This window comes from Marmota monax, unplaced genomic scaffold, assembly GCF_021218885.2.
Source record: "Marmota monax isolate L192 unplaced genomic scaffold, Marmota_monax_Labrador192_F-V1.1 WCK01_AAM20220418_F8-fsc00086, whole genome shotgun sequence".
Classification (NCBI taxonomy): Eukaryota; Metazoa; Chordata; class Mammalia; order Rodentia; family Sciuridae; genus Marmota; species Marmota monax.
Genome location: NW_026693086.1, coordinates 6,902,269 through 6,928,878, shown reverse-complemented (window position 1 = coordinate 6,928,878; position 26,610 = coordinate 6,902,269). Strand labels below are relative to the sequence as shown.

At 44.3% G+C, this 26,610-nt stretch overlaps 1 protein-coding gene and 1 pseudogene across 1 annotated transcript; both read right to left on the bottom strand.

Annotated features, from left to right (window-relative positions):
• Positions 1–1,573: 1,573 nt before the first annotated feature.
• Positions 1,574–4,631, bottom strand: LOC124099394 (protein odr-4 homolog; annotated as a pseudogene).
• A 113-nt stretch (positions 4,632–4,744) lies between these two features.
• Itgax (integrin subunit alpha X) lies at positions 4,745–26,042 on the bottom strand. Its single transcript, XM_046454440.2, has 31 exons — positions 25,874–26,042; positions 25,146–25,248; positions 24,445–24,544; positions 23,659–23,762; positions 23,293–23,363; positions 23,027–23,141; positions 21,391–21,521; positions 21,127–21,272; positions 20,740–20,893; positions 20,327–20,477; positions 19,955–20,028; positions 19,663–19,792; positions 19,432–19,574; positions 19,123–19,266; positions 18,821–19,030; positions 15,394–15,524; positions 15,101–15,258; positions 14,805–14,959; positions 14,019–14,150; positions 13,859–13,932; positions 13,510–13,651; positions 11,087–11,197; positions 10,919–10,998; positions 10,731–10,814; positions 8,324–8,402; positions 8,107–8,214; positions 7,911–7,994; positions 7,622–7,735; positions 7,394–7,495; positions 7,003–7,113; positions 4,745–6,490 (listed from the first exon to the last, which is right to left on the bottom strand). Exons 2-31 carry the CDS (start codon positions 25,180–25,182, stop codon positions 6,392–6,394), a joined length of 3,474 nt encoding a protein of 1,157 aa, XP_046310396.1. The 5' UTR covers positions 25,183–25,248; positions 25,874–26,042; the 3' UTR covers positions 4,745–6,391.
• Between the last annotated feature and the right edge of the window lie 568 nt (positions 26,043–26,610).

Genomic DNA, 26,610 nt, shown 5'->3' with positions numbered 1-26,610 from the left:
TCTTTGACTAAACATGAAAATCCTAACTTGCAATCAATCATAGGTCACCAGGAATGGTGCCATGTGTTGACAGCTGTGTATGATAGCTCTGGAGTTTCTGATAAACATGAATCCCTCAGTCATAGAGAAGTTTCTCATATTATATTCAGACCTTCATCAGGTACTAAGTCAATGAGCTTTCTAAAAGGGAGAGTTAAGTTCTGGATTTAGGGATAGTGGTAAATGGACCTTAATCCTGTCTTAGGTCACATTTGATTATGCCCAATGATGTATCATTTGTTATTTGTTTTCCTAATGAGTAAATAACAACTTCAAATCAGGAAAAAGTATGTAACATAATTTCATTTTAATTTAAATGAATTTTAAATTAAGAAATTTAAGAAATTTCAATAGCCAATCCTAACATCACACAATGCCCAAGCTCTTCTTTGCTGAAGAATTTTTGCCCATAGCTTATTCTTCAAGCAAAGTATTTGCCAGACACTGTGGGAAATCTATTCAACAACCACCAGCCTCACCTCAGCAATTCCTCCTGGCTGGCAGAGCTTCCTCTTATTATTAGGCCTACAAAAAGCAGAAAATCATGTTCTCATACAGTGAGGAAGTGGAATCAATCCTGGAGGAGGGAAACATGAGAATATATTTTTAAAAGTACCTCCTTGATAAAGAGATATGTGGGTAGAAACTCTCCCTCTTTCCTATCTGAGTTATCTGAAAGTATCTGAGAATATAATGCCCAGAGTTATGGCATCCCTCTTGAAACCAAAAGAGAATGGTAAGGACAAAAGCCACACTAATTGCAAATATTGTCTCCCATTAGGCAGGTTGGATGGCTGATGGAAAATTGGATAGAATATGTATTTTTTTTTAAATTGAGACAGGGTTTCCCTGTGTTACCCCAGCTGGTGCCAAACTCCTGAACTCAAGCAACTCTCCAGCCTCAGACTCCCTAGTAGCTAGGACTAACCACACCTGTCAGAATCTGCATCTTAATGTCATTGTCAAACCAATGAATTAAACAACCTGCACCTTGACCTCTTGTTAAGGAAAGGCCCTTTATATGTTCTTATGCATTTTTTTCTCCTGTTACTTGCAGCCAAAAGCAATAATCCAATGTAGGCATTAACTTCACTGTTGTTTTTATAAGCATCTTGGAAATTATGTGACTTGTCCCACTTTTGCTATAAAAGCAACTTTGATTTATGTCACTGTAACTCTGCTGTCTTTTCTGTAGTTGATAACATTGTCTGATTGTGGATGGGAACGCATCATGTTGCAGTTGTTTTAAGAAATCTTTGTAGCTTTACATCAGAGGTCATTTTGCTTTGTTTGAAAATGACACAAAAACTCTGATAGCTCTGTGCTACTATAATTTGACAAAGTTTCAGAAAGGAAAACAGACTGGGAACAAATACACACCAAAACGAAGAAAATCCAATTTTTAGATGGTACAATAGTTTCTAGATATATTTTAGTTTTTGACTCAAAAATCACTCATGCCAGATTTCATATATTTCTTTTTTTAATATTTATTTTTTAGTTGTAGCTGGACACAATATCTTTATTTTTATTTATGTGGTGCTGAGGATCAAACCCAAGGCCTCGCACATGCTAGGCAAGCGCTCTACCACTGAGCCACAACCCAGTCCCACATATATTTTTATTCTATGTGTGCATTGGACTCAAAGTCAATGCTGATTTTGATGACATTATTCTAAATTGTAGTAATTGTTATTTTTATTAAAAATTTCAGGGTTTTAATCCATTGGTTCATTTTTGTGATTTGGGGATATAATACAACACAATAGCACCCCCCAAAATGCAAATGTAATGGATATAAAAAATAACACATAATATTATATGAAATTTATGTCTTGTTGCCTGAATGTTAAACAAGAGCCCTTGCAGTCCTCGGAGCCCATGTGGAAGCTTTAAGAACAAGATTATCTTTAAAAAAAAAGAACACAATTATTAAGGGGGCAGCACTAGTTCTATTCAAATTGCCAGTTCCAAGTGTTTGAGATCTATGAGGATAAAATCATTTCTTGCTTTATTTTTTCTCCAAAATTTACTACTTAGGAGATCATCAATGGTTTTATGAAACACATTTGGGAAAACACAACTCTTGGCCAGGGGACATTGCACAATAATTGATCATTCTGGGGACTCAAAATTTCAAAATCCAAAGGAATTTTTGACCCTATTATGGTGAATGGAGGATATTTTTGGATGGAGGCAAACTTCCCTTCAGATCTTATGATCAACTGCCTCCTTGTTCTATTCCTATTTGAAACATATATGGCCCAAGTACCTTGGCGGTGGCAGCACCAGTAGGATCTCTTGAAAGCAGAGAATGGCTTGCCATGTTTTGATCCCCAACTAACTGCCAGGCACCATGGTGAGCTCTATGATGGAAAGGTGGCATGATAAAAGAATGACCTTTTGATTTTAACTCCTTTAGATATATATTGATTAGTGGTATAACCAGGTCCAATTTTTTTAAGGAACCCCATAACTGGTTTCCAGAGTGATTATACCAATTTGCAGTCCCGATAGCAATGAATGAGTGTAACTTTTTCCACACATCCTCACCAACATTTATTACTTAAATTAATGTTACTTGTATTCTGGTAACTTGTATCTTGATAATTGCCATTCTGACTGGAGTAAGATGAAACCTCAATGTAGTTTTAATTTGCTAATTGCTAGAGATGTTGAACATTTTTTCATATATTTGTTGACCATTTATATTTCTTTCTTTTGTGTGTGTGTGTGTGTGGTAGAAGATCTGACTGCTAGTGTCTTGACTATAGAGGGACTGTTTATATCTTTATTATTTATAGTCGTTGACCAATGTTCTCTGGATGATCAGGAAGCTCTTTGTGCCTCACCCTAATCACTGAAGTAATGAAAGGAGATACCTGCAGCAAGAACTGCAACTGCAAATGCTGCAGTCACACCTATGTTTTGCCGAATTTTCAACATTACTGTAGTTTTAATTGGTTGCTCTAGCTGTTTATCATCTTTGTGTTCCAATGAAGCTTCATTATTCATAGAGCTCATACAAGCTGTGTTGACTTCCTCTGCAATTTCCACATCTTCTATTTGAACATATGATCTAACATTTCTATAAAATGGTCTCTGATTTCTTCGGCTGATTCATCACCAAATTTATAATCACATAACTTTACAGTGGATCCAGGAATGGGGACAATGTAGAACACTTTTTCAGAATCTTTTTTTTTTTTTCTGGGATTTCATTCAAAAGCAGGTCCTCGAATAGTATTTCACAACGATCAGCAACTGTGTTCAATATATCTCTCTTCACTGCCTGCATAGCATCTTTAACCTTGGGTTTGCTGCTGTGAATATAAGCTCTGCATTTCACAGAACCCTTAAGGTTTACAGAACCACTGCAGATCTGAACTGTGGCTGTAGATCTGTGGTCTGAATTCAGAAGCAATTGTGTTAGCACTCTCACATCAAAAGAATGACTAGTTGCTTGAGTATTTCCTCTGAAAGATTTTTTCTGTCCTTCTAATAGATCACAATCTTCATCTTTAACTTGTCCATTAATCAAATAAACACCATTTTCTATTTGCTTGGCCCAGCATGTAAGTCCATTCTTTGTAATTTTTTCCAGAGTATAGCTGACAGAAGTAGAAGAAAGTAGAATGTGAATATCAATGTGAATGGGACAATCTAGAGAAAGCCATGAAGTAGACAGTCCACTTTGATACTTCCAATCGGCTGGTCTTGCTGAACTCTTTGGGTCATGGACATCATGACCCAAAATATCGACAAGATATTTTTTTTGTAGATGAGCAAATGTGAAGTATTACTCGTTCTGAGATCTCCTCCTCTGTGAAATTCCACATTCTTTTTCTATTCATACACTTTTCCATAGCAAATATTAGTCTGCGCAGGGCATTTTGAAAATCATTTGCCAGTTCCAAAGTTGTAATGATAAATACTCCAAGAACTAAAAGTCCCCCTGGATACCTGATTGGCATGTTCTGTGGCCCATTCTTCATCCAAATTATCCAACTTAGCTTTGGAATGTTTGAGGTTCTCATTTTGCTCTTCTTTGGGTGGTGTTCTGTCCTATCAAAAGACCGGAGACAAAAGCTTTTCCTTGGAGACTGATGTTTGAAAGATATTGGCCAACACTCTCTTCTACAATGTAGGTTCTTCCCATTTTTGAGAACTAATTCAACTCCTGTTCTCAGAATGCGTACACTGCCAGATAAATCTTCCGAACCGTCGGTGCACTGAGAAAAGGAGTGAAGTACATGAGCCCCAGCCTCCAGGGGCCAGAATACCCTCTGGTTCCAATTCCACAGCCAATGAATTCATCCGACCATTTATATTTCTTCCTTAGAGAAGTGTCTGTTTATTTCCTTTGCCCATTTATTGATTGGGTTATTTGGGTTTGTTATTGTTGTTGTATTTTTTTGGAGGGGTGTTAAGCTTTTTGAGTTCTTTGTATATCCTGGAAATTAATGCTGTATCTGAGGTGCAGGTGGCAAAATTTTTCTCCTATTCTGTAGGCTCTCTCTTCACACTTGATTATTTCCTTCACTGTGAAGAAGCATTTTAGGGGCTAGGGTTGTAGCCTGTCAGAGGTAGAGCACTTGCCTACCATGCGTGAAGCACTGGGTTCGATCCTCAGCACCACATAAAAATAAAATAAAGATATTATGTTCACCTATATCTAAAAAATAACTATTTTTTAAAAGAAGCATTTTAGTTTAATACCATCCCATTTATTGATTTTGGGGGAGAGAGGAAGAATTCATTGTATTAGACAAAGGGAATGAAGGGGAGGGAGGGGGGTAAAAATAGGAAAGACAGTGGAATGAATCTGACATAACTTTTTTATGTACATATATGAATACACTACAGTGAATCTCAGCATCACATACATCCACAAGACTGGGATCCTAACTAAAATAAGATGCATTCCATGTTTGTATAAATACATCAAAATAGATTTCTGCTGTCATATGTAACTAAAAAGAACAAATAGCAGAAGACTGTTCTTTTTAGTTACATATGTTCTTTTTAGTTACATTTAAAAATGTAACTAAATGACCTTTTGGGGAGAAGCAAGTTCCTGATATGGAAGTAAGAGTGTTATTGAATCATTAACCATATGCAATCAGTATGCTTTGCAACACATGCTAAGATTGGTGAGAAACACTTGTGTATTGGTTCACTCCAGTGACCTCTCCAGATGGAAGAGAAGCCAGTGAGGGCTGCCATTTCTCTGTTCTTGCCTCCTCCCACCAAGTCTTTCTCCACAGCTCCATCAGCTTCCATTAGCAGCAGTCAAGAGAACAGAGTGAGTAGAGTAAGAGGTCAGGTTATCTATCCTCAATATAGGGACGGTCCTAATCCCCATTCTGGTTAACTGTCTTGGCCTGACTCCAGGTCTCAGGGCTGGCCAGAGTCCACCATGGTAAAGGGACCCATGGGCATTAATGTCCAAGACTTACTCCATAAAAGGCCTGAACTTTAGACTTTTAACATATTTTCCATTAAAGGTACATACATCTTTTTGTGCATGTTTTAATTTACTAATGCAAACATTTAAAACACACTTTTAAAAAATGTTCTGGCATATCTTCATTTATTATATTGGGGGCCTCAAAAAGTGGAAGTGGCTTAGGCCTCTTTGGACCTGGAACTGGTTGAGCTTCAGTAGCACTGGGGCAGAATCCCTCCTGAGAGGATACCCTCCCTCCCAGTTAGCAATGCTGACCAATGCCAGAAGCCAGCTTTATGAATTCCAGTGTACAGTCATTTCATTCCCAATTCAGTTTGAGAAATCTGGACTGAAATTCCCAAAACAAAGCTAGGAACTGACATGACAGTAATTTACTAAGAATGGGGATGACAAGGAGACACAGAGCATCTCATGCTGTGTGCTATGAAGCCCACCTTCTAGAAATGGAATGGGATGTCTAACACCAAAATGAGAGTTCAGACATTATCCTAAAAGTAACGGGAGCCACTGACGATGGATGAGAATGAGTGACTCATTTAGTTCTGTATTTTAGAAAGATCACTGGTGGCTAGCGGAGGGAGGGAGACTGGAACCTGAGACTATAGTCCATGGGTTTCTGGGTAGAAATTCCAAGCCCTCTAGATCATGACAGAGACCCAGTCCTCAGGGTTTCCAGCTGGAGCCTTGACAAGATGAATAAAACTTCCCAGACAAGACACTCTGGGTAGACATATTGCATTTTCCCAAAAAGTGAAAGCAGCCTGATCCCAGCCTCCTTCGTGTGGAATGTTCTTTCCCCTTAGGCCCAACACAGGTGAGAGTAAGAGGAACTAGAAAACCTATCGGGGAGAATAGTTCCAAAGGAGAACAGGAAGTCATTTTTCACTGAGCATCTTGGGGGTCTAATGTTCCATTTTCTGGGACAAGCTGTCCATTTGCTTCCTCCATCATTTCCTTATATTGACGTTTGAAGAAGCCAACCTGTGGAGAAGATCAGGAAGTCCAGTAAGAGAAAGGAAAAGTGGTGAAATGGGGAAGAGGAAGAGATCACCATTTGTAGAACTCCTACTATGTTCAAAGCACAGCATAAGGAGCTTTGTACTCATTATCATTTAGAATTAGATCCAGATTCTGTCAGCCATAAGTACAATCAGCTTCACAATGAGAAAAGTAAAGACTTACAGTGGACTAGGCACTTTCCTACAGTCAAAGAAATAATTAATGGTGGTATCAACATTCAAATCCAAGTATTCATGGCTTTATGTTATGTTCTGCTGCAAAGGGAAAGACTAGAAAGGTAAAGGAGCAGAAAAGAAAGGGAGAGATGAGATGATATCTGAGAATCAGGAAGATACAAATGGGGGGGGGCGAAATTGGTGACTGATAATATGAGGGGAGGGAATTTCTCATATGAACCGACTTAATGAGAATGCACATCCAACTCCAAAATGAGCTCTTTCTTACCCTCATGGCTAGAGTGGGTTTAAACTTGCCTTATACAATGTGGCAGTGATGAGAGCCAGTAGCAGCAGACCTCCCACACAGCTGCCCACAATGAGGGGGATAGGGTCATAGACCTCATTCTTCTCCAGCACTGTCTTCATCTGGAGTAGAGGTGACCCATCAGAAAGTATTGGGCCTCATGCAATCTCAGAAACCCCCAACCCCAACCCAGTTTTCCTGGCTTTAGATCCCTCCCCTCCTTCCCTAGGCCCTGCTCTAAGAGGTGAGATGCAGGAACACTCAAACTCTTCAGGGCAACTGTTTTGCCCAGGGACCTTCCTCCCTCCTCCCTCTAAGCTTGCAAACCCCCCACCCAGCAGCACAGATTTAGTATCAGGAGCCTCTTACCAGCCTGGCCACTGCCTACCCCACAGTCACTACCTGGGCTCTCAAAAATGCCTCCTGTCCTGGAAGCTGGGCATACACAGATCTGTCAAATGTGATTTCAGCCACACTCATGACCGACAGCTTCTTCTGCAATGTCTGCAAGACAGTGTTAGGGTGAGGGGATCTGGAGAGGGAAGCTCAGAGTTCAGAAAATGATCTGGCCTAAGGCATGGTACAGACCCATCAGGTACCATGTGAATCTGAGGGAAGGGGCCTACACACCTGGCTGACCCAGCCAAAGCTGAGGTTGCCCTTCAGGATGAAGTCAAGCTCCTCCTGGATGCCGAAGGAGGGGATGTCACAGCGGAACCTCAGGCAGCCAGCAATGGAACAGTCCTAGGTAGAGAGACATAGTATCAGGCCATAGGAAGGTGAGTTTGAAGGTAGAGGACAGACTTAAACCACATGATTAGAGGGAAACATCCACATCTGAATCTGATGTAACAGGATTCCTGAATTAAATTCCTCTGATATGTGGCTAAAGTGGCGAATAGCCCAGAGCCCACCTCACCAGCACAGGATTCTTATGAATATGAGTCAGGAAGTCAGACTCTGTGGGAACTAGTCTCTCCGAAGAGCACTGAATGGATGGGTTCTGGGAGAAAACATGAAAAAAAGTCTCAGTTGGGACATTGGCAGCTCATGAGGAAAATAGGTAATCCAGGTAAGGGATATTAATGGAGGAACCAAACACAGTCTTTGGGTACCTGAAGGGGAGAGACCTCCACCTCTGTCCACACAGCCACTCCATTCAGATTCACAGGCACGCAGAAGTCAATGCTGACAGGCAGGTCCCTTTGTCCCAGGTTATTCACCTGCACAGAAGGCAGTGAGGGCAGAGCCCATGCCAGATTCTCATCCCTCCTGGCTCTCCAGTTCCAGGGCTCCTTCTCTAGACCAACCTCCTTTGTCTCCACCACTTGCCTGGTATCTGTGCTTGGCCACACTGCCTCCCTTCTCCTCTGAAGCTGAGAAGTTGAGGTACTTGGTGGATTGGTCGTGGCTGGAGAAAGAAAAGGCATGAGTGAATTTGAAGACCCATGGTGGTCTTCTGAGGAGGCTGTGAATCTGGCATGATGAAAGAGGTGGTCAGTGGGGCCTCAGCATAACTTGGAATGAGATCTGAGTTGGGATAAAGGATGGTTTCGAGAGTAGGGCCAAGCTTTGACATGGGTGTAAAGTACTTGCAGGAGTTGCCCACAGAGGAGATTTCTCAGGGCACTGAGCAGGGTGGCAGTGAAAAGAACAGTTATGCCACTAGCTTCTGGGAGGGTGGGAGCCAGAGCCTGCCCCTCTCTGCACCACAGTTCTCCTTTCAGTTCTTCATGAGCATATAGGATGCTGGTGGGCATATAGGACACAGCAAAGATTGGGGGAGACTCAAGCTGACCCTGCCAGCCATGTGCCTACTAAGCACTGTGCCCCTTTCTGAAGTCCCACAGGCCTTCCCTAGGGCCCTTCTCTCCTGTTTCCTTGGCTTTTCCTGAACTGGGGCTTGCGGTGAGGGGTCCCAACAACAGACTCTTCAAGGGTTCTCACTGTCACAATACTTCCTAAGGTCTACTTGAGCCTAAGCCAAGAGATGCATTGGCCAGGATGATGGCTGGTCTCACCTCTGACCCTCACTGCTCCATTCCTTGGGTACCTCTCCTTTGCCTGCATAGTCCAAATTCCAGCCCACTATTCCTAATTTAAGTTTCATTCTTCTTTTGCAAGAAATGTTTCAGACTGGGCCTGGGGCCCCCTTTGAGGGTCCCCACCCACAGAGCCACATCTGCAGAGTGTGGCTGAGCTGTAGGGTCACACATAATGATAGTGTACCCCACCTATGGGTCCCCTGAAAGAAGGTGTGAGAACCCCAGTATACACCCCAGCAAACGAGTTCACAGCATGCATCTGGCTGGGATCCCCCAAACTTGCAGGTGCAAATGAGAAAGTGAAACTCTAAACAGGAAGAGATCAGTTAGTGAGGCATGTCCCATAAGAGCAGAGGCTTATATTTAGCTTTGATGATGCATATGAGCTCAATAGATTATTGTTGAAGGTCAAATGAATTTATAGAAAGTAACCACAGCACTGTGCCTGCCACATAGCAAACACTAGGAAGGCATTTGTTGAAGGAAGTTATCTGCTTAAAAACTGGCTACTTCTTAGTTTTAAACACCTCATCTAATCCCCTTGAGCAGCATTTTAAGGCCCTATCCTTTTATCCAACTTCTTCCTGACATCCAATCTCTGTAGCAGGCAGATCATCTATCCTTATTCTTACCAGGAGGGCAAAGGGGGAGGGGATTCTAAAGTCCTATGGTATAAATCTGCTCTGTGAAAAGAAGTGTCCTGCCCAAATGCCAAGAGCCCCTTTCAGAATCACTGTTGGTCAAGACCAAGGCTGTAGACCCTTCAAAATTTATCTGAGACCACCTCTTACAGGAGGCCCTAGTCTCCCCTTGGAAACTCACTACTGTGGTTTGGATATTGAATGTCTGCCAAAGGCCCATGTGGCACTTCTGGGAGGTGGTAGAGCCTTTAGGAGGTGGGTGTGGCCTAATGAAAGGTCTTTAGGTCATTTGGGGCCTGCTCCTAAAGGGAACTGTGATACCATAGTATCTTTCTTTTCTGCCATGAGGTGAGCATTTCTGCCATGATGTGATACCTCATCACAGGCCCAAAGCAACAGGGCCACCTGATCATGAACTAGAACCTCCAAAACTGTAAGACAAAATTAATCTTTTATATTTAAGTTGATTATCTCAGGTGTTTGTTATATTGAGGAAAGACTGACTAACACACCTATATCATCTTAGGGTACAGAACCATAGAGCAGCCCTTGATGAGATTCTGGCTTGGATCAGGGTAACATTGCTACTCAATAAGGTTGTAAAAAACCTCAAAGTCAGGGACTTGTCTCATATATCCTAGGAAACCCAAGAGAATCTTTTTAAAAAATCTCTTTTTTGGTATTATTTTATTTTTTTTATTTTTCCTACATTTTCATTGGCGCATTATAATTATACATAATAGTGGGGATCATTATGACATGCACACAAATCATTATTACATGCACCCAAGAAACAATCTTGAGGATTTTTGGAAAGTGTTCTGAGACTTATAAGCTCTGTTAAATTATTAAATGCAGGATATAATATCATATCTATCCCACAATAAACAACCATTGATTAATAAGCACTACTAGAAGATTTACCTAGCACTTGAAAGGATAATGATAAAACCTAAAATAACCCAGACGTTCACCTGCTGCTGAGGTGAAAACCACTTCCTTCTCCCAATTAGGAAGATGGAGAAGAACCCTTTTGAGGTCTCAGTGGGGTACCTGCTGATCACAGGGTAGACAGCATACTTCACCGGGAGCTCCAGCTGGAAGGTGGTCTTGCTGGTCCTGGGGGAGTTATTCTCACTGGAAAAAGATGAAATGCCAGTTTCCAAAGGCCCCAGAGGAGGAGGATGGGATGTGAGGCTGGGGGTGAGAAGGGTGCTGCCCCTGGGCCTAGCCCGTCTCACCTGCTCACATTGGCTGTCAGAAGCAGCCTGTCTCCCAGCACAGCTTTGGGGGAGACATCAAAGGTAGCCAAGAAGGTGATCTGAGAAAGAGAAAGGAATAGGGAGGTCACAAAGGAGTAAAGCCTGGTGGAGGCAGGGGAGGAGGGGGTGTGCAGAAGCCAGGCTGACCTTAGTGCCCCCGCGGAAGATGAGGTGGTGGATGCTGCAGCTGGTTCTCCAGGTACCCTGGCTCCCTGCTGGGGTGCTGTCACATGTCCAGTGCACAGGGCGCAGCTTCAGCTGATTTCAGAAAAAGGTAGGCAGGAAGGAAAAAAAAAACCAGATGCTTATTTATTAGAATTTCAAAGAGACTCTAATGTAGGGACAAGGCAGGGTATTGTTTTCAAAGATTTCAGCAAAAGAAAAAAATACACAAAACAAAATGAGCAATCTACCTTCATGTTATCCCCTACACTCTATCTGCAAACTTCCTCCTAGGGTAGAAATCTCTAATTATTAGAATTTTCCTTTTTTATTTATTGTCATTTCTAAAGGTACTTGTTTTATTCAGCTATCTTCACCTTCTTTTCCTGAATAATTTATTTTTTAATAGAACATTAAAATTATATGTAGTATTTGGGTTCATTGTGATAAAATCATGCATGCAAGGAATTTGATTTTAATTCCCTTTGCCCCTCTTAGTCCTCCCAATATTCTCCCTCTTCTGCTTTACTAAACTTCCTTTGGTGAAATTCCCTTTGTACCTTCATATATGAATACAACATGATTTTGATAAATTCATTCCATTTATTCTTTTTCTGAATAATTTAAAGCATATTCCAGACTTCATATGGTTTTATCCAGCTTTACTTCAGTGTCTACCACAAGTAGATACCTCACCACAAGCCCAAAGCAACAGGGCCACATAACCACAAGCCCCAATAAACCACACCCAGAAAAATTAACAGTAACTACTTAATATGAACTTCACGTTCCATTTTCTTGGACAGTCTCCAGGTATTTTTCACTACTCATTTGCTAAAATCAATACATAACAAGGTCTACACATTGCCTTTGGTTGATATGTCTAGAAACACTTTCAGTGACAGGACAATATGGGAAGAGCCCTCCCTAAGTGAACAAAGTGATTTGCATTCCATCTTTCTCAGGTCAAATACTGCTTTCCTTTAAGTTCTCTAAAATGCCATTTCAGGAAATCATGTTTTCTGTTCTGTAAAATGACTCAGGTAAAAGAGGTCTTTTGTTGTCATTGGCATTAAAAATAAATTCAGGATAAAATAACTTGGAACCAGTTAAAAAAAAAGTATGATCCTATTGGAAATGTTAGACTAAGGAAACATAGCAAACATGACAAACAAATTTAATGTGCAGACCTAGTTTAGATCCTTGTTCAAATAAACCAGGCACAAAAAGACATTTTTGAGACCATCAGGGAACTTTGACTATGGTCTAAATACCAAGGACTCATTCATTTTTTTGAGTGAGATAATGGCTTTCGGGTCATGTAAGATGTCCCCATTTTTCAGAACTACAGACTAAAATAAGAACTCAACGTCTGGGATTTATTTTAAAATATTTTCAGCAAAAGAAAACAAAAAATGAAACAAATTGAGCAAAATATTGATAATTATTGAATCTAGGTGATAAGTTTTTAGGAAACTTATTGAACTATTCACTGCTTTGGAAATGTTTAAATTTTCTCATAATAATTGTTTTTTGAAACAAAAATCTGTTTCTCTTTGACTCCCTATAGCCATAGTTCTGTTTTCTAGAAGAGAGAATGGCAAACAGTAGCCCACCACCTATTTTTATAAATAAAATTTTATTGGATCCTAGCTTTGCTCATTCATATACATATTCTTATCAATGTCTGCTCTCATTCTACAGCTGTGGAATTGAGTGGTTGGGACAGAAAATGTTTGGTCCACAAAACTGAAATATTTCTTATCTAGTCCTTTAATAGCAATACTTTGAATTGGTAATTCAATTCAAAGTAATTCAAAGTAATCAAGAAATTCTTTCTTCTACAGAACCATGTTTTAAAATACTTGAGGGTTGAGATAGGTTTTCCTTTAAATGAGGATATGGTAAGGCATAAAAGAAATTTAAAGCAGGCTACCCTCTCTCCATACTAGTAGCCTCCTAGGAACTTATTTCTGATAGTCAGGGTCTTAAAAATGCAATGTTCAACTGGGCATGGTGGTACATGCCTGTGATCCCAGCAGCTCAGGAGGCTGAGGCAGGAGGATCACAAGTTCAAAGCCAGCCTCAGCAACTTAGTGAGGCTCTAAGCAACTTAACAAGAGTCTGTCTCAAAATAAAAAAAAATAAAAAGGGCTGGGGATGTGGCTCAGTGGTTAAGTCCCTCTGGGTTCAATCCCCAGTACCCCCACCAAAAAATAACCAAAGTCAAATATAGCAGGCATGAACAGGGACAAACCCCAAACAGCACAACTATATCCATCTAACCAAGATCAGCCCAGATCTCTTGGACCAGTAGAGGCTGCTAAGCAGTGGCCAACCAGCCTGAGTGTTGAACCTAGAACAGGTATATCCTGATTCCCAGCCTCTTCCATCCCCAGAAAGAATACCTGGCCCCCTGACACACGTCGATAGGACAGCCCTGTTGGGTAGAAGAAGGTGACTGTGGTTCCATAGGAATCTTCACCGTCATTTGACACTGTTACTTCTGCGTTCAGCTCCAGGTTACTTCCCACCACCAAGGTCTTCATGCTAGGTTATTGGGGTAGAAGGAGGAGATGACTCTGTGACTGAGGCTAGAAATGTTCTGGGGATAAAATGTGGGGTAGGAGGATGGAAAGTAGACAGGTAACAAGTTCTTAATCCCAGGTGGGAACTTTAGGGAGCCAGAGACAGGAGTCCCAGGTTGTGGGAGTGAGGCTGGGGCCCAGGGTCAGGCCCAAGCAGGTGGAAGCTCACCCTGAGAAGTCAAAGGTGATGCCAAGGTCATCCTGGCAGATGTGGTCAGCCCCACAGTTCTTCTCAAAGGGGAGCTGAGAGAAAGACAACACAGGATTTTCCAGAGACCCAGAGGCCATCCTGTGTTATCCCTCTGGGAGACCCCAACACCAGGGCTCACCGAAGCTGTGAAGTATGTCTGAGCATCTGCAGCCAGAATAGGCCGGAGGTCTCTGAAGGAAGGGATGGGCTTGCCCTCCAGAGAGAAGTTGAGACGCAAGATGATGGGAGTCAATGAGTCCTCCACACAGGACTAGAGGACATTGAGGGTGTTAAAGAAAATACTGTGCAAAGTTACTAAGTGCATCTGTAAAAGGAGTAATAATGAGAGCTATCTGCACTCAGTATGTATTTGTTGCTATTATCCCCACCATGCAGAATCTTTGCCCAATATTCATACATGGCTCCCTTGATTTGCTCAATGTCTTCTCAAACTACACTCCTCCAAGAGGCCTCCCTGACATCCTCCTGATTTTGTCTTTCTTCCTAGTAGTTTTCACAACCTGACACCTATTATCTGGAAACTTATTTGGTTTGGAATTCCCCCCACCCCACCCAGAACCTCCTGTGAGCAATAGCTGCTTTGTTCCCTGCTGTGTCCCCCTAGGACAGGGCCTGTCTCAGAGAAGCAAAGCCATAAATAAGTGCCCACTGGATGCCTGAAAGTCAGCCTGAAGGAAGCTCCTGAGTTCTCTCAGCAGCCCTTTTCTCTTTCCTGAAATCCAATTGTGTAACCTCTCGCAGTTGCAGCCCATCTTGTTCATTCCTTCACTCATTTAGTTAACATGTTTGAAGCACCATCTGCATGCTAGATTCTATGCCCCTTTCTTTATCTGACCAGCCTGCTGCCAGCCTCCAAATGGCCTCTACCCACATCTCTCCCTGCATCCATCTGAGGACCCCTCACCGGAAGGAGCAACTTCATAGGTTCACAGTACTTGTTCAGTCCAAGGTCTTTGACTCTAGTAAGGGTCCTGGTATTTGTCTCTTTGAAGACAGCACGGGGACTCAAGTGACCGGGGTCAAGGGCTAAGTCAATGGTCACAGAGCTTTGGAGGTTATCTGTAGGGAAAGCAGGGCATGCAGAGGGCTGAGTGGACCAGAAACTCCCCAGGTGGGTAAAGGTCAGGCAGGAGACAGGAGTCCTAGGCAGGAGAACTCCAGAGGTCAGGGTGTTCTGGGTAAGAGGGGGAGAGGACTCACTTTGTTGGTCCTTGGGAGTTCCATAAATATCAAGACAGATAGTAGCATCACCCAGTTCCTGGACAGAGGAGTCCTGCTCGTGACACTCAAACACAGACCTGGTGATCTCTGCAGGTGTGAAGTGTATGGTCACCCACACTCTGAGAACAGGTCTGGTCCTGTGGGCAGAACATCAAGCTGAGAACAGGTCCTTGGCTCCTAGGAGCACAACCTGCAATGGGGGGCGGGGTGCAGGGATCCGATCTGGACCTAGGACCACATGGGGAATATCTGAGGAAGGAATCTTTTCTTACCTGAGCAGCAGCACTTGTCCCTGGGACCCTACAGCCAGGTCCACCAGTCCATCCATAGTGAGGTCCTGACCCCCACTCAGTGACTGCCCAAAATACTGGAGTGTGGAGGAGAACTGAGAGCCTGCAATTCTCTATTTAGAAGAGAAGGTGAGTCAGGAGGAGACAGTATGGATTTGATTGGTCCTCCAAGGGTTCCTTTATTAGAGGCTTGGTCCTTGGTGCAGCAGACCCTTTAATAGGTGGAGGCTAGTGGAAAGTAATTGGGTCTTTGGGGCATTGCCCCCTCAAAGCATTAAGTAGTTCTTATGTGGGCCCAGTTAGTTCCCTAGAGAATTGTTATAAAAGAACAAGACCATCCCCTCTCCTTATTCTCTCTGACATCTTGTCTTGCCATGTAATCCCAACTTCTCACATGTGTTCCCACCATGACACCATCTGCCATGATGTGATGAAGCCAAGGGCCTTTTTTTTAATACATTATTCAGCCTCATATATTTTGTTATAGCAACTGAAAATGGAGTGAAATGGGGTAATAGGACAAGTTGGAAATTAGCAACAAAAAAAAATAAGAGGTATGAATGTGAAAGAGAAAGGGTGAGTTGTGAAAAGAGGTCACCAAGAAGGGCCTAAAAAGAAGAGGTTATAGTGGGAAAATTATGACTGAAGAAAAGAAACAATTCCTAAGAAGTAAAGAAGTGGAGATTAGAAGGCTATGCTGTTGACCTGAGTTTCATTCATTCATTCATTCATTCAGTTAGTCCCTGGTTCCAATTCTAACTTCTCCACAAATATTTATGTACCTCAGTTTCCCCCATCTTCTACAGGAAATAGTAATACTTCCAAGTTTAACTATAAGCATAGATGAATTTATTCATATAGCTTTTAGAACAGCACGTAGAGTATGGTCAATAAATAGTCAGTGACTTTTTGATGAATCTCAAGGTTAAAAGTGACCACAGAATCCATCTAGTCTCACCTTTCATTTCACAAATAAAAGAGAGAGGTTGGGGGATTGTGCCAAATTCCCACGACCTTTTGGAGGCTGATTCCAGACCTCAGACTGTCTGCCTCCAAGCCCAAGGCACCTTTTGCTATCTCTTCAAAGAACAGGAGAGGCCGAGTTGGGATGCGGGTGGCCACAACCAACCCAGATTCTACCTGCCTGGGCATTACTCCTGTGGGTTCTTTTCCCTTTATTTCCATTACTGTTGTAATGCCCAATCCTAATCCCCTTAAATCTCTCGCACTGTGAGGACTAGCAGAATAATAATTATTAAGAAAAATAATGAAATAAAAAGAGAAACTTACCAATTACTAAGGATGGCAAGGCTAGTGGGGTAGAAACAGCACAATCAAGTCAATGCTCAGGGCCTCAACTCTCAGAAAAGCTGACCCCAGTGCTGTGTCCTCAGGGTTAGTGTAGGAGCCAGCAGAGAACAAGGCAAGGCCAGTCCAATCAAGTGTGTGATGAGACAAGTGATGGAGTGGAAGGAAGGGGAAATCCTGGTGGGTCAGTGAATTCAGAAAGGCTTCCTCTTGGAGTCAAGCCTTTCAGGTAGAACCCAGGTGATATTTGTAATCAAGGATCTACCCAGATATACCTCTGAGCAAGCGGAAGTTAAACAAATTAGTGTGGACTGAATGCAGTTTCTGGTTATTCTCCAAAAGGTCTTTCACCCTCTTCTTTAGACCCCTCTTCTTGAACCTATATTAATAGTAGTTACAACATTAACTGATTATAAGAGTATAACACCTTTTATGAGCCCTCCATCATGCTCACCCTCATAGCAGCAGCCATATGAGGTTGATTCTCTTATGATCACCATTTTACAAAGAGAAACTGAGCACAGAGAGGTGAGTAACCTGACCAATATATAGATATTAGTAGAACTACAGGGACCATCCTTGATACCTTTTTTGTGCTACTTTCTGTCTCTCTGTATTTGCCTATTCTGTTCATTTTATGTAAATGTAATCATGTAATATATAGTCCTCTGTGACTGCCTTCTTTCACTAAATATAATGTTTTCAAGATTCATCATGTTGTAGCATGTGTCAGTACCTTGTTACTTTTATGGCTGAATAATATTCTATCTAGTGGGCATACCACATTTTATTTATCCATTCATCTGCAGATAGACATTTGGATTGTTTCCATCTTTGGGCTATTATGAACAATGCTGCAAAGAACATTCTCATGTACAAGTTTTTGTGTGGATTTCTTCCAGTAGTGGATTTTTTGAGTCATCGAGCAACTCTAACATTTCTGAGAAACTGTCAGACTATTTTGCAAAGCAGCTGCACCACTTTACATTACCACCAGCAGTGAATGAGGGCACCAATTTCTCCACATCCTCACCAATTGACCTTCTTGATTCTAGTCATTCTCATGGGTATGAAGTTGTACCTCGCTGTGGTTTTGATTTGCTGATGCCTGATGACTAATGATGTGAATATGTGCTTATTGGCCACCGCCCTCTTTTTTTTTTTTTTCAAGTCTTCTTTGGTGAAACATCTACCCAGATCCTTCACCTGTTTTTTAATTTGGGCTTTCTTGATTTTTTTTGCCAAGGAAATCAGCTTTCTCTTCTCAGGGAATTCTTGCTCCACTGGGTGAAAGGTTCCTGCCTATATGGGCATTTGGTAGGATCACTGATGGCAGGAATGGAATAAAATCAGACAGCATCCAGTGAGATGGAGGGGTGAGTGGACAGGCTGACTGAGGCAGCTACATGAGCACCAAGGAGCCACTGAAAGGCTGAGAACTAGGCTAGAAGTCGGAAGACCCAAACCAACCTAATGGTCATTCCTGGTCCACCATGAACTTTGGACAAGTCAAGTCACATCTGTAAAATGGGTTTGCTAAACTAAGAAAGTCAAGGGTTGTATGTTTTATCTCATATGTGGAAGCTAGAAAGAAAAAGGAGGAAACAAGGTAGAGGGGGATCTCACGAAAATATAAGGGAGAGCAGTGGAGTAGAGGAAAGGAACCGGGAGAAGGAGGAGGAAAAAGAAAGAGAAGGTCCTCGGGAATTAAAGGGACCCAATTATCCTGCTCTAGTGTGTGCATGCATGAACATGTAACACGAATCCCACTGCTATGCATAATCATAATGCATGAATAAAAAGGTTAAAAAAGAAGAAGAAAGAATATGGGTTTGCTAATGCCTAGTCTGGTAAAGCTTCTGTGGGATTAAAAGTCCTGAGTTGCAAATTACACAAGCATCCAGTCTCCATACAAAGCAGGGTGTGCAGCAGTGAGTGTTCCCATGCCTCAATTCTTCGGGTTTTACTCACTTCCACAATATGCCCAGTACTATGGCAGGGAGGAAAATGTACTAAAGGGGGACATTTTTCCAGTTGATATTGTGAAAGGAGGAGAAGCAAAGAGGAAGCTGTCACAGTGACAGGAAAAATAGTGCTTCACCTGGCTGTGGGAGGGACTGATGTCCAGTCCTGAGGTTCCATGAAATAAGTAAACAGCACCCTGGTTCTCCTCCTCTCCAGGGGCCCCAACGGCCACATCTGTCAGATAGTCCCCATTAACATCTCCCAGCACTGTCAGAGCTGCTCCAAAGCGACCCCAGGGATGGCCCCGCTCTCCACGGAGAATGATCGCACACTGCCATCTGCTCCTCTACAGAACAAAAAAACCAGTGCCAGGTCCAATCCAGGCAATCCACACCTCACACCCGGGCCCCACCCAGCCCAGGTCCAATCACCACTCACCCCCCTGGGCATGGGGCACACGGACACCTGCCCTCCTCCTCGGGTCTGCTCGTAGTAATGGGGGGCCCCAATTAGGACCACATCGGTGCTGCCATCGCTGTCCACATCCACAGAGCAGAGGGAGGCCCCAAAATAGGAGCCGACCTGGGAGGAGAGTCTGAAGTCATCTTGCCTGCCCCTGCCAGAGGCACCTCCTTTCTGGGCCAGGTCCTGCCTCTCCCCAGGTACCAGGACCTGCCCTATCAGCTCCCTGCCCCTAGCCACCCTGCCCGCCCTCATGTTCCACCAACAGGGGCCCTCCACACCAACCTGGGTCCCTGTGACTTCAGCCTTTGGCCTCCATTGCCTGGATATCTGGGTGAAGATGACAACCTTCCCAGTGTGCTGGTGGCGAGGGGCCCCCAAGATAAGGCTGTGCACCCCTTTCCAAAGGGCCAGCTCACTGGAGTAACCTGAGGAGGCCCAGAGTCAGCACTAAGGCTTCTCCTCCCCTTCCCACAGCTTGTCACCCACCTGTCCCCCACCACAGCCTTTTCTCACCCAGGTAAGAGTCCCTCATGTCCACATTCTCCTGAGACATGTTGATGAAGGTGGGGTTCATATGTGGCGGGTACAGGAAGGCACCTCCAGACCAGCTAAAGCTCCCCACAGTCCCCAGAACTGGTCCATCCTGGGAGGAAAAGATTCCAGGGCTGAGCAGAACAAAGCAAGAGGGCAGCCTAAGCCAAACAAAGTCTGCCATTGGCTCTACACAACCATCCACTCCTCCTCTGCCTTCCCTCCTCCCAATCTTCCTCATCCTTCTTTGTCAGCCTGAAGGGACCCCACTCACAGGTGTGAACACAGCGCTGAAGCCCTCCTGGGACATTTCCATTTCGAAAGAGCTACTGCTTATGGTCTCTGTACCTGGGGAAGGCATGATGTTTGGATTTCAGGGAGAAATTCAGCCTTTCCAAGTCCAGGAAGGATTCTTAGGAGAATCTAAGATTGGAAATCAACACCTACAACAAGGGTTATTGCCCATGACATGGGGATCTAGATTCAAAAAGGAAAAGAGGCTGGGAATATAGCTCAATTGATAAAGTGCTTGCTTTGTATGCATAAGGCCCTGGGTTCAATCCCCAGTACAAAAAAAAAGGAGGAAGGAAGGAAAAGCCCTTGTGGATGAGGATTTCTGAAGCAAGTAGCTCTATCTCTGACTTACCTTCAATGGCAAAGATCTTCTCCTGGAGCTGGTTTTGAATATCCTTCAAAGCATCAAAGTTCTCCACTTTAAATATGTATTCATGAGCAGGCCTCGATGCAATGTCATTTAATTCTTTCCAGGAATTAATCATTTGAAAAGCCTCTCCAACCTGTCCAGAGAAAAGACCAACTCCATGAAAATAAGAAATACAATATGCCTGTATGTCTGGGTGTTGATCTCTTCCAAGAACACTGCACGTCAGGCTTATAGCACAGGTGAGAAAAATAAGGCTCAGATAGCATCAAAAGATTTGAGGGAAAGGATCATGAGTCCCCAAGCTGAGTTTTAATCCAGAAGGCAGTAGAATCTCTACCCTTGAAAGGGAAGTTGCCTGCCGGGGAGTAGTAGTAGGTAGCATCTCTATGCCCTACCCCAATTGCATAACGGATGATGCCTGCCGCCTCAGCCATGGGAATGACATCCTTATAATCCAGGTAGTCCCCTTGCTTCTGCCCATCAGTGATGACAATCAGGATCTTGGTGGCATCCTTGCGGGCCCCACTTTGGGTGGTGAACAGTATGTTTCTGTCAGGAAAGAAGAGGGTCCAGAGGCCTGTGAACAGAACTACAGCAGCCTTTGATGGCTTTGTAAAAAGGAGGCCATGCCCCTTGCAGTCCCACTCAAGAGTCCCCAACTTGGCAAGGGGGTCCCAGGCTAGATTTTCAGTCTCTGCCTGGCCCTTTCTTGAGAAGGCAGATGAGGCTCAAAGGAAGACCTGGATGCTTTGGGAAAGGAAGTAGGAGAAGTCTGGACTCACATGACCTTTTGGATGGCTGTGGCCGTGTGAGTGTACCCTTTCAGCTGGTGTACAGAATCCAACAGTGTTAGAGGGTCTGAACTGGAGATGAATTTGTTGAAATTGAAGTGTACCAAGAATTTGCTGGAGAACTGCATCAGAGAGAACTGGGAGAACCATATAGAGCTGGGGTATGAGACTGCTTCACCAGGTCCCCAGACTTTCCCCAGCAAGCCTGCCCCAAGCAGTGCCCAGCAGACTTGCACCCCTCTCCCAAGAGCTCACCTGGGTGTTGGGTCTCTGGAACTGGCTCATCACAGCCTTCACGAATCTTATCATTGTGGCAAAATTTGTGTTGGAGATGCTGCCTGAGCCATCAATCAGGAACACGATATCCTGATTCTGCCTTGGGCATTCTAGGGAAGGAGGTGGCCCTGGTCCTCCAGTGGATTCTCCAAAGAACCCATGACCTTAGCTTTCTGGTCACAAGAACTCAGTTTCCCAACACCTTCCCCCTCACTCCAGTCTGACAATCAGAGTTCAGCCCCCACACCCTGGTCCTCTCCTTGTTAGAAAGTGGAGGGGGGTCTGGGATTGTGGCTCAGTGGTAGAGAGCTAGCCTCCCATGTGCGGGGCCCTGGGTTCAAAACTCAGCACCACATAAAAATAAAAAATAAAGATATTGTGTCTACCTAAAAAACTAAAAAATAAATATAATAAATGGAGCACTTGAGTTTCCTAAGGTCTCAGAGAGGCTACAACTGTGATTGAGCTGCTTCAGCCTCGTCCATCAAAAAACAGAAAAGTGAAAGTTCCTTCCATCCAGATGGTAAGAAGCTGAGAGCCTCCCCTACCCCTGGACCTGACCCCACTTATTCCCCTCTACCCCCAACTTCTTGCAAGGAAAGAAGCCTGTGCTAGCCCTGGTCAGTGTTTGTTCTTGTTGGTCAGTGCTAAACTGTACTTTTGTTCACTATTTTTAATATCATTCCTGGCCACAGCTACACACTGGTCCTATTCTGTTCTCAGCTTAAATATACACCCTTACTTTTCTCCTGGGCAAATGTGGAATCTGTCCTCAGAAAAAGGAAACTTCCAGATCAGGAGGGGAGGCCCCCATTCCATTCCCGCCTCCCAGCTTCCCCTTTCTTCCCTGGAGGTCTCCCATAGAAAGACTGGTATCCTGGGGGTTCTGATGGCCCCTGTGGGTGGAGTCTCCACCCAAGGAGGTGATAAAAGGGGCACCCTTCAGTAGTCAGATATAGTTTTCTCCAAGGGCGTCAGAGTGAATGTGAAACTAGGGAGTGGGCTCAGTCTGACATGGGTAAGTCTGAAAAGCTCATTCACTGTTTAGCCTCCTTATCTTGGATTCCCCATCAACACCAGAGAAGACAAGCCCGATGCCTCAACCTGTATGAACACATGCCCTTGCGCATGCACACACACACACACACACACACACACAACTTAGATTGCACCCTTACCACCATTCCCAGACTGCTGGACAAACCAATTGGTTATATCTATCTCAGAGCACACTGGAGGAAAATGAATCCCCTTCTCTCTAAACATAATAGCAGTTTGCATTAATGGAGCTCTCCCCTTGTGTCAGGTACTGTGCTAAACTCTGGCCACAGATCATCTTATCTTACTTTCAGTGTGGGGTGTGTTATTATCCCCATTTGGCAGATGACAAAACCAAAGCTCAGAGGGTAAGGTCACATAGGAAACGTTGTACTGTTGAACAGTGATGGGACAGGGTTTCAAAGCCAGCAGGGAAGCCATGTTTGGAGTCACTACACTGTCTAGTAAAATTTTTTCTAGATCTCCCCTTCTTATCACTCTGGTAAAAGCATCTCTGACCCCAATGCACCCCCAGTTGGATATATGTGAGCTCCCCAAAAGATCACCAAAAACTCACCCTGCAAAGCAGCTGGGAGCCTTTGGCCCTGCTCAGAGGGGGAGACCAACAGGAAGCAGAGCCCATTCAAATATATGTTCTCTCTGCATGCATGATGTACAGTGGGGCCACAGGCCTGGGGACACAGAAGGCTAGTGGGAGCAGCTGTCCCTGTCCTGCCCACCCTCCTATCCCAGCACTTCTACCATCCACAAGATCACCAATCTCAGGAGTCCCAGGTCCCCACTCCTTCCCTCAGGACCCTTTTGTGACCCAGGGAAACTCACCAGCAACTTGGAGGGCTTGGTGGTGATTGCCAGGGACAGGCCTAAGGACATATTCACAGCCTCCGGAGGGACTAAGGAGACAGACACATGCATGTTCACCCTCAAGAACAGTAAGATATGGGTAGACATCCCCTCAACTTGGGAGACAAGGAGGTCTAACATGTGAAGGAGGCTTCCAGGTCTTGAAGGAGCTGAGGGAGTGCGGGGGTGCAATGGGCTGGAAGGTCTTGAGGGTGTAGGAACCTCCTGTCTGAGGTCGAGGGGCTGCAGACAGAGCTGAAGCCAGCCAATGGAACACCTGTGCTCTCCGCTGGTCCCAGAGCATTGGAGCCTGGTGCTGCATCCCAGGCAAGGGCAGTGACTCACCCTGCAGGTGGATGGGCTTACATGTGCCCCTGCTGTATTCACACTTATAGAGTCCACCTGTTTGGTTGTCAGCTTTTATCTCCTTGGGGGCTCCAACCACCACCCTATGGAGAGACAAAGAACACTGTAGTGAAGAGTGCCTGGCTGGGGCCTGACGGCCACTCCAGAAAGTTTGCTCTCCTCCCTGAGCCTCGATTTCATCTATAAAATGGAGATTAAGAACAATTTAAATTCTGCAAGGGCAGCACTTTTGTCTGACTCATTCTCTGTTATATACCCTGCTCCTGAAATATATAGTAGATGCTAAATAGATATTTGTTGAATGGCTGATTCCTATAAGGTTGTGGTGAGAACTAAATTAGTGCCCATCTATAACATCCATGCTAAAATGCCTGGCACTTAGTAAGTGCTCAATAAATGTTAGCTGTGATTATTGAAAAAGCAAGACAGTGGGGCAGGAAAAGGAAGTATTGGGGACTGATTTAGAGCAAGTTATACTCTGTGCTTTTCTAATTGTGTTGAAATTAATCCTAATGCTAAGTATAATTAAAAAGAACCAATAGAAATTTTAAAACAAGAATAAATAAATGAATTATTTAAAAAAAAAAAAAAAACAAGACAGTGTCTACTCTCAGACCAAACATTCATCACTAGGAAAAGTTGCCACACCCAATAGAGAGAAAGTATGCAAATAATGCCCTGGAGTGTGAGAAGGGGAAGGACAGGGCTCTGTGTGGGGAGAGGAGCTGATGAAAAAGCTAGAAGTCAGTCACTACCGGTCCTCACCAGGAGTTGGCATACTGGACTACGCTGTGTCCAAACCCAGCACTGTCCACACGGAAGGTTGTCACCTTCTCTGTGTCCAAGTTGAAGCCAAGAGATGAAGCTGATGAAGAGAGTGAGAAGAGAGCTTTGGAGAGAAGGGTCTTCCTCCTGCCTGACGACCACACCCAGATGCTCAGTCCCATCTTCCAGGGCCCCAACTTCCTGCTCTACTCTCTAGGTCCAATACCCCAGAGTCCCCTGGCCTCCTGGGCTCCTAGATTCATCTCACTTTTCTCTTTTGCACAGTATACAGATGGCTCTTCACCCATTGTTCCATTGTCAAGTTTCAATTCTCCAGTTCCACAGAGCAATACCCAAGCTCTAAATATAATCCTTCCCTACCCCTTACTTCTGAGGCTTCTATGAGGGAGAATCTAGGGAAACGTGGGGTCTGAAGGGGCACTATGGACACAGCACAAAATTGATTTCTTCTACTTCTGAATTGTCAATGTGGTTCACCTCTCTTCCAGCAGCAAATTCTCCCAAAATTGGTTCCTTAATATCCTTTCCCTCCACTAACTCCAGATCCCAAGCCCTACGTACCAACCTCCCCCTAGTGCCAAGTCTCTCCCCCTACTCAGACCCTGATCCCCACAGTTCAGGGGGCCTGGAGCACTCTGACCCAGGTTCCTGAGACCCCCTTCCTCAGGGCCCATGCTCACCCAGGAATAGCAGGAGGGCCGTCCATGTCCTGCTCATGACTGGAAGGTCAGCTGTTGGGCTCTGAGCTCCTGGGCTTGCTGAAGGCACCACTGGACAAAGGTACTGAGGAAGAAATGAGCAGAGAAGTGGTCAGGAGGCCAGAGGCATGGAGGGAAGTTGTCAGTATGACTCAGAGGTGGGGGAGGAAAATACAACTATCATGATCAGAAAAGGGAACCCAGGTAGCCCACGCATTGCTGATCAGGAGCTGTTCTGATCAGAGATGACCTGGCTCGCTTCTTTGGCTTGCCAGTTTTTACTTGGGTGAGTGCAAACCCCCGACCAGCCTCACCTCTCGCACTTCCCTTTTGCACTAACAGTGTGCTCCCCTTGATCTTGAAATATCTATCATCTCAGAGAGGAGAGAAGAACAATGTAGCCCTTCGGGAACTAATGGAAACTCTGGTGTAAACCCTTTACTTCTGACCAGGAAGCCTATAGGCCAAGGAGTAGATCATCTGGTCCCTAGGAGGAGCACAGAGTGGGCATTCATTCATTCCTTTGCTCATTTATTCATCATTTATTCAAAAAGCCTAATTTGAGGCCGATTATAAAAGTCTTTTGCTAGGTAGAAGAAAAAAAACATAAACCACAAGGCCCCCATTCTGGGGTCAGTGGAGAAAGCAAATGGGTAAATAGCAAAATGGTTGCTATGAGAGGGGAGTACGGAGACCACAGGGTGTCTTACCTGGGCTGGGAGGGTGTGAGTTTCCAAGAAGGCTTCTTGGAGGAGGCAGCACTCGAGTTGAACCTTGAAGGCAGCCTAAGTCAGGAGACTGCAAGTGGGGAGGAGGTGCTTCAGAAGGGGCATGAGGCAGAAGGGGCATGAGGCATGAGATAGAAGGGCATGTTTGAGAAACTGATGATGGGAACGATGAACGTGGGAGGTCAGAAGTGACAAGAGATGAGATCAGGGCCTTGGGGAGTTGACAAAGGGGAAGCAGGGCCTTTAAGACATGTTATTTTGGTCCTGCCGGCAGGGGGGGAAATTAAAAGGAATTAGTGAGGACTGGGATCTTCACTTCCTGCAAGTGGGTGTGTGGATCTGAGTCTTAGGAGGAAAGCCTGGTTTGGAGGTATCTTTTGGACCCAACTGCAGAATTGCTGGGGTAGGTCCTGGTGAGAGTGTGAAGAAGGAGGAGAAAGATGGGTCTGGGGTGAATCCCAGGGAATTGCCAGTGTTGGCAGCAGAGCAGGAACCCACAAAGTGGGAAGAGGGATCCTCAAAGAGGGAGAGGAAAGCACGGGGCAAGAAGAGCATCATCCAGGAGAGCTGGAGAAAAGGGGCTCAAACACGGTCACAGGTTGCTAAACATCCAATGATTCTGTTGGTTCTGGCAACAGACACCATCAGTGACCCTGGCGTGAACCATGCCAGGGTAGAAGGAAGTAGTAACAGAAAAACCTGCTAAATAAAAGATGGGG